The 17652-nt window shown below is 42.7% G+C and overlaps 1 protein-coding gene across 2 annotated transcripts in view; it reads left to right on the forward strand.

Annotated features, from left to right (window-relative positions):
- The window catches only part of SND1 (staphylococcal nuclease and tudor domain containing 1), a 2043911-nt gene that overhangs the window by 106589 nt on the left and 1919670 nt on the right, over positions 1-17652 (forward strand). For both annotated transcript variants that reach the window (XM_085653683.1, XM_085653684.1), the window contains exon 3: positions 7111-7231. In XM_085653683.1, the coding sequence (XP_085509809.1) occupies positions 7111-7231 (121 nt within the window). The remainder of the gene's footprint in view (positions 1-7110; positions 7232-17652) is intronic.

Genomic DNA, 17652 nt, shown 5'->3' on the forward strand with positions numbered 1-17652 from the left:
AAACCGCTGCAAGGGGGCTTTGGCAGAAAAAAGCATCTGTTTGTCAAGTTGACTGACGGATGTTTTTTTTTAGGGGGGGGGGGGGAGAGCCAATGGCACGCTTTCACTTTAATGTCGACTGTGTACCTTTCTTTAGATGCGGTTTGTGTAAAGAAAGGGGCGGGGCCTCTATGAATGTGATTGCATCACATGAGCGCTAGTAAACAAAATAAATACGTAAACTGCTAAATGCGAACCGTGCTGCTAAAATAAATAAATAACAAACCATGGCCGCTACACTTAAAGCAGACCGCCATTAGTAAAAATTCAAATAAAAGCTTGCGGCGTGCTGCGAGGTAGTGGGTGGAAAAGGGGAAGAGCATTAAATAAAATAGTGCTCGTTGACTTATAAAGCAGACCATGTAACACCAGAAATGGGAGGTAGCAAATGCAGACAAGACGGTACCAAGGAGGGACTAACCAGCCTAATAATGACTCTGAAGTAGCGTTTACGAAGGACAATGGCACAAGCCAATTAAAAATATGGGCAGAGAGTGGACGGGGCTTCAAAGCCATACTCCACTACTGCATGCCTCGCAGCAGTGCATGCGCTGCCCAGGCCCAACCTAAAAAGGACCATGAAACCACAAAGGCATTGTGTGCTCTAAAATTTAGATGGCACCAAAAAGAATATTGCCTGCTAGAAGTGGATCGAAACTGGTCTCCCTAGCCCCAGTTTTATGCCATAACCCAGCACCCAAAGCACACCATCAGCAGGACAATACAGAGTACACCAAAGCAGCCATTTTGGGCTGAATAGGGGGCAGTGGTATTCTCCGTCAAGTAATTTGCCACTGGGTCCCCCATTCACTCAACACCTGGAGGGGGAAGAGCAGGAGGATTTCTTCAAAAATGAGTTGAGTGACAAATAGTCTAAATATTATTTAAGATGGCTATGGTCTAAAACTGTAACAAAAGCCACTAAACATCACGCCAAAAGCAAGGACTTGCAGCAAGGATGAGATACTGTTGCTTCAGCAAGTGGTCAAGGACCTTCCAAGACAACAGGCAATAGAAAGGGTACAGAAAGAACAGATAAGTCAAGCGGGGGGGTCCAGACACCAGTCACCAGACAAAACACTGAGAACCTTTCAAACTGTGTGCTTTGAGCAGATTCATAAATATGTGAAACTTAAAAATGGCCACATTGCAGAAGGGATACTACATGCAACCATAAATCTCAAGGATGGCTACCTGCATGTGCTGATGAACACATGAGGTTCCTGCAGTTCTGCATTGACAAGGTACACTACCAGTTCAGTCTTCTGCCATTTTGGGGATCAAATCTGTGCCAGGGGGTTTCACAAAGCATCTTGCAGTAGTTGCAGCATACTTGAGAAGACCAGGGATCCTTGTCTGTTCTTATCTGGATGACTGGCTGGTAAATGTGAGATTGTTCACGCAGTGTCAGTAGACTCTCCGTAGTTTGGGTTTTTCCCCTAAACATGGAGAAATCTGCACTGAAGGAGAGAGATGCTAACGTATACAAAAAGTGATCGATGGAATGCTTGAATTAATCTCAGCCACTGGTTATTACCCAGGGCCATATCCCAGTCCATTATTCTTCACACCATGCCACCTCACCTTACACCCAGCTATATGCAAATCAGTCTTGACCCTGGTCCAATGGGAACAGTCCAACTTGAACTGCCAAGCCAGGTCCTCCCTGAACTGGAACACAAGGAACCCAGGCCCAACTTTGCCCTTGTTGTGGCTCATCATCTGGGTATACTTAGGTTTCAGTTACCGTGCGCACGGAACACAAGTCGGGGTATACCCGTCTCACTTAGGACAACATAATATAGTATTGCATATTGCAGAGAGAAGAGGTGTTATTGGGAGCAGGGCTAAACTCTATGGAGGCAGATGCCTTCCCAGTTACCAAGAAAATCCTGGCACTGACATAGCAGCCTAGCAGGAATTCAAAAGAGACCCAATTGATGGACGGAATTCAGAGCACAGAATCGGAGAGGTTAATCAGGCAAGCAAACACCCCACACAAGTTGGAACTAAAACATCAAATATTTGAGAGAATTTTCCCGAAATGGGGCAGACCACAGACGATCGATCACCGGGTAAGAAAAAATGCTGGGGAATACAGTCTAAAGATTGGTCATGGAGATTTGCATAATCTATCTCATCACCCCCCCTTCCCCCCCCTCCCCCCTCCCCCCATTCCACTGATAGCATTAGTCTTAGTCAGGTGCAGGCAAGTGTTTGATACTGATCATAATCACTCCTAATTTGGCTATACAAATATGGTTGTCCATCTGGCGGAGATGACACAGGCCAAGAGTGAGACTGCAAGCTCATCAAGACTTGCTAACAGTGCAAAGGGTTAGGTACACCACCCTCAACCAGCGACCCTCTGCCTGCAGCATGGTTTCTGAGGGCTTAGAGTTGTACGCTCCGTGCTCCACAGAGAGCCTTGGAGGTCCCAAGACCAACTAGAAGGCCTACCGCAAGAAAATGCCACACTGCAAAATGGAACCAGTTCATACACTAGTTTGACCTATTGAAATTAAGGCTAGTTGGTCACAGGATGTTACAGTGGTCAAGTACCTCACTCACCTTTTAGAGGAGGGCCTATTATATGCCTGACTTAAGGTACAGATCTGTCTTAGTAGCCCACTCTAGAGATGTAATTAGAAGAAGTTTCTTCGATGTTTAGAAATATCTGTGATGTTAAAGTAGGTGGCTCCAGGGAGGTCGTGCCCCACACCACTGTGGAAATTTATCCAACGGCTGCTCAACACTAAAGGCAGCCGTTTTGATTGCCATCACATCCTTGCAGAGAGTTGGTGAGTTACAAGCATTTACAAGTCAAGAGCCATACCTGCAGACACAGAAGGCCAGTATGGTAATGAGGACAACAGGAGTTAATAAATTAGGAGACATAATAGGTACTGACCTTTTCTTGAACAGATGTTAGAACAACACATATCAATAACAAACTAAAATGATGTGTTAATGTATTTGAATTACCATTGAATGTGAGAAAGAGCTGCAGTAAGCACTAGTCACTTTATAGGGTAGGCAGTGTGTCACTTTAAATGTCAAAATTTTGTTTTATGCACTTTCACTTCAAGGTTATGGTAAGACCCTGGAACATGTGTATATATAATAACGAAAATGGCAACCACAACTGGTTTGAGAAAGGCGGCTGCTGAAACGCGTCGCCGTTGTTTTATTGCCAATAAACCCGTATTCACAGCGAACCCCAACGTGTGGTAGTCTGTTTAATTCTACTGGCAGGCAATTGGAGTGGATATTCATATATAAATGTATGTATGTTTAGGTTTCCCAGTATAACTTGTTATCAGGTGAACATTAACGTGAGGCACTTAGCACTTAAGAACTTATCTCTGAAAAGGCGACCACCTACAGCAAACCCTCTTCCATTTCCAAGTAAATCTGCTGAGAAATATTCTAACATTATATATCCTGCTCCAGTCCCTTTCCCCCGACCCTTTTGTTATAAGAACATGGAATTATAACTGTAAGAGGACCTAGTTAAAATTAAAGAAAACTGCAACAATGATCTGATGGGAAATCTAAAAGTGTCCAAACGTGGTCTTATTTGAATGGTTGGATTTGTCTGAAGGTGTCTTGGGTTGTACATCTTGGACCTTTATTAGATTATTGGTGCAAATGCCACACACACCCTTGTGTACACACCAAGGGTTGCATCGCGTAGTTCTTTACTTGAGCATCTTGACCTAAACTGCTGACATGGACATACTTTTTTTTTTTTTGTCCTTCTGCAGAGGTCTAAAGTACCGTGTTGGACTAGATGACTCATTAGTCCTTACTTTTAAGGTCGTGCCTGGGCAGTGCATGCGCTGCTGCAAGGCATGCAGTAGTGGAGTATGGCTTTGAAGCCCCTCCCACTCTCCACCCATATTTTTTATTGACTTGTCATTGTCCTTTTGTAAACGCTGGCTTCCAAGTTATTAAGCTTGTTAGTCCCTCCTTGGTACCACCTTGTCTTAATTTGTAGCCTCCCATGGCGACTGTCCCTTTTACTTCTCTTGCGACATGGTATGTCTTAAGCACTATTTTCTTTAATGCATTTCTCCTATTGCAGGCAGTGCCTGCTCTCCTGCAACATTTAGCACACTGTGCGTGTATTCACTTTCAAGCAGCCCCGGACAATGCCGGCTGCTTCTTTGAAGTGAAATAGGTCTTGAATTTACAAGAGTTTGAACTATTGTCATTTACATGCGAGACCTATTGCATTGCATATGCTTGTTTATCTTGGAGCACTTTGCATTCTCTTTTAGCATTTCTCCATTTGAAATGTGGAGTAGTATTAAAATATTTTGAATGCTAAATCATGAAGTTGTAAAATCCAGGACTAGCTTTACATATTCGGTCACTCAACATGAGCAATACTTTAAATAGCCTTCATCCTTATTATGATTTGATCACTACTGGTCCTTGTCATAAACATTAACCAGGAGTGGGTTTGTGTAGGGTTTGACTGGACCAGTAAATAGGTGTTAGTCTCCCGTTAATGTTGAATAAACCAGTAGGTATATTAGAAAAGCACATGGTCTCCTACCAAGTGTGGTCATTTAGGCAGCATGAAAGAAATTGTAATCCCTGTATGAAACTCCTTTACCTGATTCCAATTGAATTAGTGATGCAGGGTTGAGGGAGTGTTTCTGAAACGAAGTCGAGTGCGTAGTTGCGAAGACAGACTTGCTTATTGTGTGCATTAGCGAGATGACGGTGCATCACTGTTAGAACAAATCAGTGCTCCATATCTATTGGAGGATTAGTTTGGTATGAAAACCACTCTGGCATTTTGTAATGCTTTTTTTTTTTTAAACTTCATTTCTCATTTTGCACAGTAAACAATACAATGCCAATCAAATATGCTTCTTAAAACTATTTACATTGCACAGGAATGTTATCAAGCAAGAAAAATACAGTACAGTTACATGCCAAAGTTGAATATCAATGATACATTAATTCTGCAGCACATTCCAATCTTGCCGATTGACGTCCACTTCTGTTTATTTGACTAAAATGATCTTAGCAGTTATAAATTAACAACGAGGAGACAGTTATCCGGTGGCACCTGGACCTACAGATTTCTCACCCCACCCCGTTGCGGTCTAGCTCGTCCGTAATGGTTTTAAAAAAAAATGCCTTTTGAAATAAGTCATCTCCTCAACGCTAAACTGCACTGTATTGTCAAGCCGTTTGGGATTGCATAGCTTGTATTTCCTCAGTGCTTTACTGAGTCATCAGGTCCTTTGTATGTTTTGTGGGAGAAAGGTCTGCTACCCCTTCCTGAGCTAGATTCTCTCAACATCGTTCACCTAACCATCAACCATGTTCAAAAATGATCCAAGTTCTTTCAGTGTCTGTTCTCCTTTTAAATGGATCATCATTTGGGGGATAACTTGCATTGTTTGTGAAAAGTCAGTCAGGGTGCAGGAACATTCAAATTAGTTTGTTATTCCAATGTAGGATAGCATTTATAGAATTGCAATTTACATGAGCTTTCTGTACCCAGATGTTGTCATTCTCCAGCCCACTTGTATGTTGAAATACACAGAAAAATTAATGGATGAAATGCTTGAATTATTCTCAGCCTCTGGTAAATATTCCAGCCACATCTCAGACCATGTTACTTTGCACACCATTCCTTTTCAGTTTAGACCCAGCCATATGCAAACCTGTCTTGACCCTGCTCCAATAGTAAAGTCCAGATTGAAGTCCCAGGCCAGGGAACACAAGCAATCCAAGACTCGTTTTTGTACTTCTTTGTAACACCCGAAGTGTGATGAGTTTGCCCAGATGTGGGCCGTGTGGGCACTGTGCCCCCGAAATCAAGCTACCCCCAACTGAAGAGTCCCAATTAAGGCCAAACCAGCTTCTTGTGTTCTGGCTTGACAGGTCGGGCTAGACTGTACTGATCGGGGCGGGGTCAAGACTGATTTGCAAATGGCTGGGTCCAAACAGAGGTGGCATGGTGTAAAAAACAGTGGACTGGAATGCAGCCTAAATAATTACCAGTTGTTGAAATGAATACAAGAATTTCATCCATCAATAGTTTGTATACTTCAGTAATTTACATGTACGTTGGAATATATGTTGGAAATTCCAAATGGAAAATGTCCAGTAATGAGTGCGTATTCTAGAGTGTTAATATTACACAGGATTTTCCCCGTACATGTACCATTTGAATCTTTAGATTCCTTTCCCTTTCAAATGCAAAACGGGGTGCTGTGAAATACGTGTGCTGATCTCTAGGAATTTCCAATAATTTTTACCTTTTTTTTTTAAATCTGATTTGCTAGTGGATAAATGGTAATGTCGTCTGTAATTTTGTCTTCTTTAATATCCATATGTTTAGGTTCCAGCTGTGCGTCTCAGCCGGGGTTTACTTTGCTTGCTTGAAAGCTCAGTGGGTATAGCCTCTTTCGTACCTCTTGGCCTTCAAGATTTCTGCTTTGTTTCTAAACTCACTGCAAGTTCAGTTCTTCTGCAACAAAATTGGCGAACTGGTAAATTCTCCTGCAGTGTGTTAGAAACGTCTGACTCCTGATAGAACAGTATTTGTCAGTCTTAAAGATGGTAGCATTCAGATAACCCACTACTAATGTAGTTGATATGTTAAGATCTGGGTAACCACACACAGGTGAAAAGAGATGAATCTTGTGCATTAAAAGTTGATATTTTGTCTCATTGCGTATACATAAGACTTCATTCATATACTGAATCCTTTAAAAATGTGTTTTTGGGTCCTTTAATTTGTGTGTATTCCCTGATTTTAAGGTGCAACTTTTATTGAATATTTATTTAGTCTTGATGCCTGTATAAATGTGTCTTGGCCAGATTGTTGTCTACCAATGTTTATGGTTATATTTTCAGTGTAGAGTGTGTTAATTGAACATATGTTGTATGTGTACATATCCTTTATACACAGTCCTTGCATCAAGTGTTTTAATTAAAATGAATCCACGTGGGCACAAACCGGTTTGAATCTTGAATATGAGATGAAGGCCTTGCGCTTTCCCTGTTTAACGATGCCATTTCTGTAATTTTTTTCTTCAGCCCTGGGCTTTTCCAGCTCGTGAGTTCCTGCGGAAGAAACTAATTGGCAAGGAGGTTTGCTTCACAGTTGAATACAAGACACCACAGGGGCGAGAGTATGGCATGGTTTATCTTGGAAAAGGTGGGTGAGGATATTATCTTGGGGTGTGGGCCATGGTGGGAAATCCTATGCATGATACCTCTATAATTTGCAGCCTGTTGAGGAGAGTGGTTATATAGCCAGCTGAGTAGAGCGGTTATATATACTGCATGCTCACTTAAAGAATTATGCTGCCACTGGTGATGGGAAAATAAGGAAATACAAAGTACAAGGCATCCACTTACCTGCAAATATTTGTTTAAGCATTGCACATTTACTCAGACTGGTGAAGGGCCTTAACAATTTGTCTGATCTGCTCTCAAAACTGTTAGCCATAGATGGAACACAAGTCTGAGGGGTATGAAGTCACATGGTCAAGAGCCAGCCTTTTTCCTACATATCTTGCCTGCTGAGTCTCTGGAAAGCTCCCTTGCAGATGAAATTTCCAGTACTTCTTCGCATAATGTGGTGCAATAAAACGTATAACATAAGAGACCGACAAGAAGTAGAACTGTTTTTGGAACGTATGAAATCTAATAGAGACAAATAGTTTAATGAGCCAATTTGTTGCAAACAATTCCTCGGTTGCGGTTCTCAAACTGGGCAACTAGGATTGCTCATGATAGTGGGGAGGGTTCTCCAGAGTGGGCACATTTATAGAATTGTGTTTTATTCACTTTTATTCACTTGCTTTGTTTCCTTTTGGTGGGGAGCATAGGGGGAAAAATAAAAAATGAAATATTTGTCCGATATGCAAAAGGTATAGCAATTGGGGTCGAAGCTCAATCCAGGCAAAATCTAGTTTAATGTCTGACCTGAAAATAATAACATGGAATGTGAATGGCTTAAGAACGAGGGGGCGGAGGCAAAAATCTTTGAGTATCTTTAACCTCTAACTCTAGACATAATTATATTACAAGAAACCCACCTCCTTAGGGAAGAATGGCTAGATGCCATAAAGTCCGAGAGTTGGATTGGAGAATCAGTTTGTACAACTCAATCATGTAATACCAAGGGTGTTTCTATTATAATTAGAAAATCTCCACATTGCACATTGGTCGCACAAATTGTAGACTCAAGAGGAAGATGGGCCATAGCAAATATAGAGATTGTGCTTTGTCTATAGTGGGTTATTATGGTCCAAATATAGATGACCCCGCACCCTTGTTATCCTTGTACGCGCAGTTGATGTCGCAACATACACCAATCATTTTTGGAGGAGATTTTAACATCTTACTAGATCCTAAAACAGATAGACACCCCCCTAGTAAAACTCTCAACTTACCTAAAATGCGACAATGCTTGATTATGCTTATAGAGGACCTGGGTCTAGTCGATATATGGAAAGCTAGGGGTAATCGACTTAATAAGTTTACCTATAGGAACTATAAATATGGTCATGCCTCTAGAATAGATTTCTTCTTGGTTGACAAACTTTTAAGCAATAAAGTCAGTAAAGTTCAGCATAACCCTGCACACCTCTCAGATCACTCCTCAGTCCAAATAAATATAAAATATGAGTCAACTCAGAGTGAAAAAAGGTGGACGTAAGAATGGACACTTTTATTAGATCAACAAGTTATTGATATTTTAAGATCTACAACTGAAAACTACTTTAAGGAAAATAGTGGGGGTGAAGTCCCAGACATGATAGTGTGGAAAGTATTTAAAGCAGTTATCAGAGGAACACTAGTTGGCGTAGCAGCAGGTAAAAATAAAATGAAGAGATCTAAGATTTTGAGACTAGAAACTGACCTATTAGAAATACAAGGAAAGATAGAAGGTACAACTTCAGAAGAAGATCAAAATATTTTAAAAAGTGAGAGTCTGAATAAAAACAGGAACTGTCACTTTTCCTGGAGGAAAAGATAAGAAAAAGGTGGCAAGCTAGTTCCTTGTCAAATTATGAATGAGGGGGGAGAACTGTGGAAAACTCTTAGCATGGAAGCTTAAGACTGATTCTAATCTAAACAGGATAGTAGCTATCCATAAGGGTAATAGTACCCAATTAATTGAGGATAAAGCAGGCATAGAAGAAGCATTTGAAGTTTTTTTTCAGGCATTATATGAGGAGGACTTAGCTCCCCTGAAAACAACAGTTGATGGTTATCTGATTAAGTCACAAACTCCAAAATTAGATAGCGTTTCTTGTAGTACCCTAAATGCTGAGATTACTCAGAAGGAGGTCCTAGATATAATAAATCTAAAAACAAATAAAGCAGCGGGTCCTGATGCCTTACCAAATGAACTCGACACCGTCCTGAAAGATCTCTTAGGTCCTATATTGACAAATCTATTCAATACTTTCTTTCTTGAGGTATTAATTCCTAAATCCTGGAACGAAGCAATAATTAGCCTTATTTTAAAACCTGGAAAAGACCCCAGCCACTGCGAATCCTATAGGCCAATCTCACTTCTTAATACAGATTATAAAATCTTTACCCAGGTACTGGCTATAAGACTCTGTTCTCTTGCTGATAAATTAATACATGAGGACCAGAAGGGCTTTATCAGAGGGAGACAGTTGCACGATCTTACACATCAACTGATAGGAGCCATAGATGTTGCTACTCATGAGAAGGTACCTTTAGCAATATTCACATTTGACGCGGCCAAGGCTTTTGACTGAGTTAATTGGTCTTATCTACATCAAGTCATCAAATATAATAATTTAGGTCAACACTTCTCTAGGGCAATAGCAAACATCTATTCTGCCCCGACTGGGAAAATATTGATCAATGGTTCTACAACAAATAGTTTTCAGATTAAAAGGGGCACGAGGCAGGGGTGCCCTCTCTCCCCATTACTTTTTAATCTATATATAGAACCGTTGGCTAATATGATTAGAATCTCAGGTGATATTACTCCTTTTAGTTTTAACAACTGGGAGATAAAAGTAACGTTATTTGCTGATGATTTGATGGTTTACTCGAGTAATCTCATTAAGACAGTCAATAGCATGAACATTTTGCTGGCAGATTTTGGTGAAATATCTGGATACCAAATAAACCAGCAAAAAACAGAGATAATGCAGTGGAATATACCCGCCTTCCAATTTGAGTCTAAGAGGGAAATAAGATACCTTGGGATCCAAATATTAAGAAACATTGACGAAATAGCCCAGGTGAATCTGCAAGTAAAAACTAAAGAAAAGAGGAAAGTATTGAAATCATGGACCTGTTTATCTTTATCCTTCATAGGGAGGGTTAACGTAATAAAAATGGCTATTCTACCTAAGTTTACTTTTGTTTTCAATGCTATCCCCTTGGAGTTCAACTCATCTCAAATAAACAAGATTCAAAGTGAGTTGAACTCTTTTATTTGGTCGTCAAAAATGCCCAGGATAGCTTTGAAGAACTTGAGCCAGAAAAAACACCGAGGAGGGATCTAGTCCAGACCTCCTGATGTATTATAAAGCCTTCATTTAAAAAATATAAGGCATAGTTTTCGAGGAAAAACGCCACGTATCCCACCTATTGGAAAGCAATGACAAACCACAGTAACTGCCTTTATAAGTTTGGGCATCCAAAATTCTTCACAAAAATTAAACTAAAGGTCTTAAGATCCGCATTTAAACTGTTGGCCATAGATGGAACACAAGTCTGAGGGGTATGAAGTCACATGGTCAAGAGCCAGTCTTTTTCCTACATATCTTGGCTGCTGAGTCTCTGGAAAGCTCCCTTAAATGCGACACGTTCGATTAAGACATACATTTTACTGTATCTTAGAAGGGCTAGTTTTGCCATATTTTATCAGCTTTTTTTAAATAAAATATTTTTTTATGTTTTCAAACCAAAACCAAACATAATCCACTTGTTGTACGTTAACATCAGATCTTAAAGCGTACTCATCTTTTTATATAGTACAATATCAATATTCGTCGCTCATTCATGCACATAAAAAAATTGATTGTTTCATTTCCAACTTAGCGTATTGCAACATAGCCAAATAGAAATATATTAGTCTGAGACACCCATTACGAACTGACATCCGAGATTGATTCTGCCTGTGGGGGTTCACATATATTTCCTCTGAATGCATTCCATTTACCCCATATCCTAGACCATTTCTTGGGGCATCCTCTGTGTGTATACACCGCTCTTCATCAGCTTTTTAATTTTAATATTCCACTTCCAGATCCCCACTTTTCTAGTTCGACTTCTGTTAGATATAATTACACATTGTTCGGTTAACTAAACATTTATCTTGGGAATTAACTGATGTCTTCATGATTTTCTTCCTCATACTCTGTTCTAAACTCAGTTTCTCACAAGTAACAAATCATACTACAATTTGTAACTGATTGGTGCATGCAAAACACAGGCTAAACACAAATCTACTTTTAATTACTCACAGTACACAGAAATATCTACTACTGACCTCTTTCCCTGCTGAAAACAACCTGCCCATGAACATAATCTTTAACCCGTTCCCCGCTCATGACGGAACCACTCCGTCATGAGCCACAGGCGCAGTGTGCTCATGACGGAGTGGTTCCGCCATGCTGCGGCCGTTGGCGGCCGCTCCTCCCACGCGGCGCTAATTCCCCGCCTGTGCGGGCGATCAGCGCAGTGGGTGGAGTCATGATGGAAGCACGCCGTCATGAGCACAGCTCGCCCGTGACTCATGACGGCGTGGTTCCGTCATGAGCACAGCGGCGCCGTCAACCCCCCAAACCCCCCCAGCGCTGCGGCGGAATTCGCGCCGCAGCGAAGGAGTTAATAGTCACCTTTTTTCCACTCCCCAAAACCTTTGTCTCCGCTTACTGTGTGTACGCTTGAAAACTTCTCAGGTATGCAAAGAAACACCATTCAACTTCCCAGGATCCATTTGTACTTTTTGTAGGCTTCCACATGTCTGACAGCTAGTCCATGTATGCGTTATTTTCTAATTACATTTTTCCCACGTGTGAATTAACAGTTGAAAATCACTGCACATCTGATTCAGTGGTGGAACACAAATTGATGGGGCTCCCCAGCAGGATGAGGGGCTCCTGAGTAACGCATCTCATATAGTCATTGGGCTGAATGAGACCCCTGAATAGTTGGGGCACCTTGAAGAGGGTGTTTGTGTTAAGCCAAGGGCTTAATATGAGCCGATGGCTTCTGGTGCTCGGCACCAGCACTTCATTGGCAACACTGGCACTTATGATAGTCTGTCACATGGTTTGTCTAGTTTAGAGCTAAGCACAACAACAGTCCATATTCATAAAATTATTAATAGCTGCCGCTCTCGCCTTTCTTATAGCTTTGAGGGCCTGGAATGGTCTAAATTGTCATACTTGTAGGAGTGTGATGGTTTGTAGTTGTGGTGGTACGGTCATTGTCAGTGCTGGTAGAGGAAATAGGAGATGTAAGCTGCAGTGGCCTCCTGATGTGAGCCCTAGCATGGACTTCAATTTTTTCCTTTTTTTTTTTACAAATTAAACACTGGTTATACCCCTGCGCCGATTATCATCTCGCTGCTCAACTAGCCCCCACTTTTCACAAATACCACATCTCCTGAAAATCCCTAAACCTCTTTTCCCACTCCCAGCGTCAAGACCTTGTCTCTTCCTGATACTTTGGCACAGCCTCCATATTCAGGACCTTCACCATGAAGGCACCCCATTCACTTTAACCCCTTCGCCGTGGGGATAATTCACCCGCGTGGAGGGGGGAGTGGGGGCTTAGGCGCTGTGCTCGTGATGAGCTCAGCTCGTCATGAGGCACAGTGGAGCTGTGTTCATGACGAGCTGGGCTTGTCACGACTCCGCCCACTGATTGATTCTCCCGCACAGGAGGGGAATCAATGACGCGTGGGAGTGGCGCAACCGTTATGACGAGCCCAGCTCGTCATGAGCACAGCTCCACTGTGCCTCATGACGAGCTGGGCTCGTCATGAGCATACAAGGGGTTAAAGCACCGTTACTGAACTTTAGTAGCTCTATCTTCCTATACTCTTTTTGACTCTATACCTACTCTTCATGCTAGTTTTTTTTTTTTAAATAAGGGTTTGTTTAAGCATAACATATAAGCATTTACCCTTAAACTTATATTTATACATACTGCAACATCTCACCTAGAAGAACCTAACTGTCTTCCCCCCCACGCCCCCCCCCCCCAATTCCTTCCCTCTGCTGAGTTGCACCAAAGTTCGTTATTTGTTTCACGGTAGGTGGGGGTCAACTCAAGACAGTCCATTCTGTAGCACACAATTAGATAAAGGCGTCTGTCCTTTAGTATACCTTGTTTACACGAGTGTGGATATGGGGGTGCACTGTCACGTATTCATTTACTGGTCATTCCTACCTGCGGGTACGGACGGGGTGAGGGGGGGGGGGGTGGTCTGGGATCCTTCGGGGTAGCGGGAGGCTCTTGTGGTTGAGGCTCAGGATTCTTCAAATGGTCAACCAGTGTCACCCAGGCGAGGGCTGTAACCTGTATGCCTATGCCCCTTCTAGCCTCTCTCAAGAGAACCTCCCCTTAATAGCTAGCCCATCGCTCCAGATCCGTCCTCCACACAAGTGGCCCAGGGGCCCCTGTGGACTCCAGTTCCTGGTAATCTCTTTTTGCTAAGACAAAAGGTTGGTCCTAGAACCTACTTATGATTTTCGTTTTCAATGTATGGGACAATCATCCCAGGAGGCAGTGACCCGGGGAGCATGGCACCTCCATCTCCACTACTTCCACCATGGCAGTTGTTACATCCTCCCAGTAGTACTGCATGGTTGGGCATTTACAAAGCATACGAATGAAATTGGCTCCTATATCTCCACATCTCGGGCAGACTGCATTGTCCACTCTAAAGTATCCATTAATTTGGTCTGTAGTGAGATGGGCCCTATTCAGGACATAAAAGTTAATCAACTTAAATCTAGCATTCAGGGTTATTTCCGGTACTTTGTCTAGTATTTTAACCCAGTCTCTTAATGGAATGGGGATTCCCAGGTCATCCTCCCGTTTGTTGCGAAGCATATATAATGGTAATAGTGCCATCTTCCCATTTTGCCCTGTATAGGGCCATCACTGCTTTGTAGGTGCCTCAGGATGTCAGTGTATTGACGGAGCCTATGTGGTTGTGGTTCTGTCAGCCCTGTATTCCAGTGTTTACGGATTGCTGTTGGCAGGAAGTGAGTTTGCGGTAGAGTAAATTCCGTCCTAAATTCCTCGAAGGGGAGGATCTCCCCCTCGCGGTACGGATTTCCTACCTTTGTTGCCCCAGCTGCTGCCCACTCTATCTGCCCTCTCCACATTCCACCAGGAGGCAATGTGTTGAGCGTCCTAAGGGGCAGGATTGTGGAGTACAGTAGTTTCCGACGAGTCTTCTGTATACTGCGATTCCAGCACCAGCGCATCACTTGGATCTCTCCTGTATCTTTCCCCTGTGGGCGTCCTCAATAGTCTATCAATTGTGGGAACAAATGGGCTGAGTGTCTGGCCTTAGTCCAGTCTACCCGCCATCCATTGTGTGAACCACTGGCGCTGTGCAGCGATATAGAATGCCTCAAAATCGGGCACTGCTAGTTCCCAGTCCGTCAGCGGACATTGCAACATAGCTAACGCCACACACCTGTGTCCCCGGACCCATAGATACCCTGTGATCAATGAGTCCAGTTCCCTGAACATTCCCCTGGGGATCCATATAGGCAACACCGTGAATAAATCCAACAGTCGCGGGCGTGCCACCATTTTGAGCAGTGCTACTCTGCTAGCTACTGAAAGTACTCCTTGTGCTTGATACCAACACATGCTACAGCACAAACCAGACTGCTCTTTACACACCCTTCTGTCTGCTATTCTCTCTGTTGACCTGCTGACATCTTTGTGTACCATGCTGTTGGGCCTCAGTGGCTCCTTTGCATACTGGCCATTTGATGGTTTGATCTTCTTTGGCCTTAGTGACTGCATTCCTGGCTTCTGTTTTCTACTGGAATCTGTTGCACCCTGGTCCCATTGACCTTCTGAGAACCTCGGAGCCCAAGTTCCACCTATGGGGCTGCCTCCTCGTTGGTTTAAATTCACATATGCTTGCACGTTTCAGGATAACTTTCTTTCTGTTATTGCCACCATTGATGGTGAAACCAAAGACTGGGGGTATAAAGTATAAACTTTTCTCATATGTACCTGTACCGGTTTCATGCACAAAAGGGAGCAGGGGAGTCTTGTTCATTTAAATCCTTTTTCTCAACCTCTACTGGCTTTGTTATGATTATCTTATCTCTGATTAGAATGGTTATTACCATCCTGTTGGGATTATGAATATTATGAGAAACCCACAGGCCCAGTAGGCTTCCTCTGGACTCTAGCTGCTGAAAGCCGCCAAATCTCTGTGTGGTATGTGCAACAAATGTAAAGGGTCCTGCTTCTAGACGCAGTCTATATTATGTTCGCAAAATAAACCTTTTTATGTACTGCAGAAAAAAATGAAAGGAGAGCTGTGGACTTTTAGGTAGAGAATTATCTAAAGGAAAGAGCAGAAGGGGAAGAAGGGAAAGGCAGAAAGGAGTGAGATGAGGGAACGCTTTGAAATTGCAGAGATTAGGTTCGTTTCTTTGGCCATAGAAGGTTTACGGAGGTTGGGGCTTCTTTGGAGGAGATTTTGAATCGATATCTTGCCTGTACCGCGAGGTAGGTCTTGAGAGTTCATGCAGACTTAAATTATAAAAATGCTTCACTATCTTGTGCAGTTGTTAATGTAGTCCGATGGGATTGGCAGGCCTATTAATGCACCTTTAGTAATGTGTAGCAAAATAGCTTGCTAGAGCTCCAGCTTAATCGCTAGGTGAGGATTTTTCGTTTTGAGGTGGAAGGAATGTCAAAAGATCTGACTACTGGCCAAAACAAAGAAGGTACCCGCATTTCGAAGAGCGTCAATTTGAGGACCTTCATCTGGGTTGCTTGTAATCTGCACTTACTGGGCAGTATCCTCAGTGGGTATCCTGCTTATCTTGCATGACGAGATGCCACTACAATTTCTCCATGCCTTTTCTTATCCCATAAACCTCACTGGCACATTTTTCTTGCTTCCCTTTAAGCCACTGCATAAACTCCTATTCCTCTCCGCAAGACATGTTTAAGCTGCCTTTATTTGTAATTTATACTCGACCACGTTTCCTGCACCCCCATCTCGTGCACCTCAACCTGGGATGTCCGGTATGCCCTGGATGCTCAACTTCCTGCCAGTGCCCAAGGCACACATATGCTTTATAAATGCAAGATATCAGTCTTCCTTCCCTCTTACTCTCCTGCTCCAGATTTCCTGGGATGCCCAGAGTATTATCGCCTGTGCAAGCAACGCCACTATAGTTAACTAATTGGTTATGCTATGTGGTGGGCGATGAGCCACCATGTGGAATTGGCGCTCACTCTTCACGGGTATGTGGAGGCCAAGTATCTAAGCGTGGTGCTCCAAGGAAAGGGGAACCACCCAAACCCCTTCAATGCGACCCAAAAGGATCAATCTTGATATCAACACGCTGCCTGAGCATACACTAAAGTCAATGTACAAGCTGTTACATTGACTTTAGTGTGTGCTTGGGCAGAGTGTTGAACTATTTGGTAATGTCCATGTTTCCTATCTGGGATCAAACATCCCAATTACCTCCTTCATCTATCCATTTCTTATGACCACTGACCATTTTTTTCAACTGACATCACATTACTTGCACGTAAAATTTGTTGAATTAAAAGTCGATGATGCCAAAATGTATCCATATCTCACACATAATAACCTCAGTAGAATGATCGACTGACTTGAGTTTGACTGCTCATTAAATCTCACAGGCTTCTTGGAAATTTAGCCTGGGAGTTTCGTATGTCAAGGAAATTAGCTTTAGTTTAGGTACTCGCTACATCCAATCAAAGCTCAAATGAAGTTTTCATGAATACTGGGTGCAGTCTGACAAACTGTGTGCATGCAGTGGAGAATGCGGGCCTTCAATCCACTTCACATTAAACTGGGTTTAGTGGGACAAGCATGCTAATGGCTACTGCACCCCATTCATGAATGCTGTCCAAAACCATGGGTCTTAAACTAAGACGGTGCTAGTAGTCTAAAGCGTGTCCACGCTCTGACCACAGCAAGCGTAGCCTTTGCTGTCCGCTGATGCACATAACCTGCATGAGACCTATATGCAGCAGGTAGGTAGTTCATCCACATTGCTGCTTCAGGACATGTCCCGGTAATGGGAAATGGAATTGAAAATCCATGGGAACCCAATTACCGTGATCTGCAGTAATCCCATGCTTTACATGGAAGTGTACCAAAACGTCAATACCCTGCCACATCAGTGAGAAATATGAACGTGAAGGCCTCGGACTCGAGAGGCACTACACTGCGCTAACCAAGTTCACTCCTTTCTGCCACTGGCATGGGTGTGTTGTAAATTTACAGCGGGAGCAATACCAGGCATGGGCAAGTTTGATATAGACCTGTTAAATTGTTTTGATTTATGCGCTGTTCTTCGAATGTACGTTACATTT

The sequence above is a fragment of the Triturus cristatus genome, chromosome 4_1 (genome assembly GCF_964204655.1).
Source record: "Triturus cristatus chromosome 4_1, aTriCri1.1, whole genome shotgun sequence".
Taxonomy (NCBI): Eukaryota; Metazoa; Chordata; class Amphibia; order Caudata; family Salamandridae; genus Triturus; species Triturus cristatus.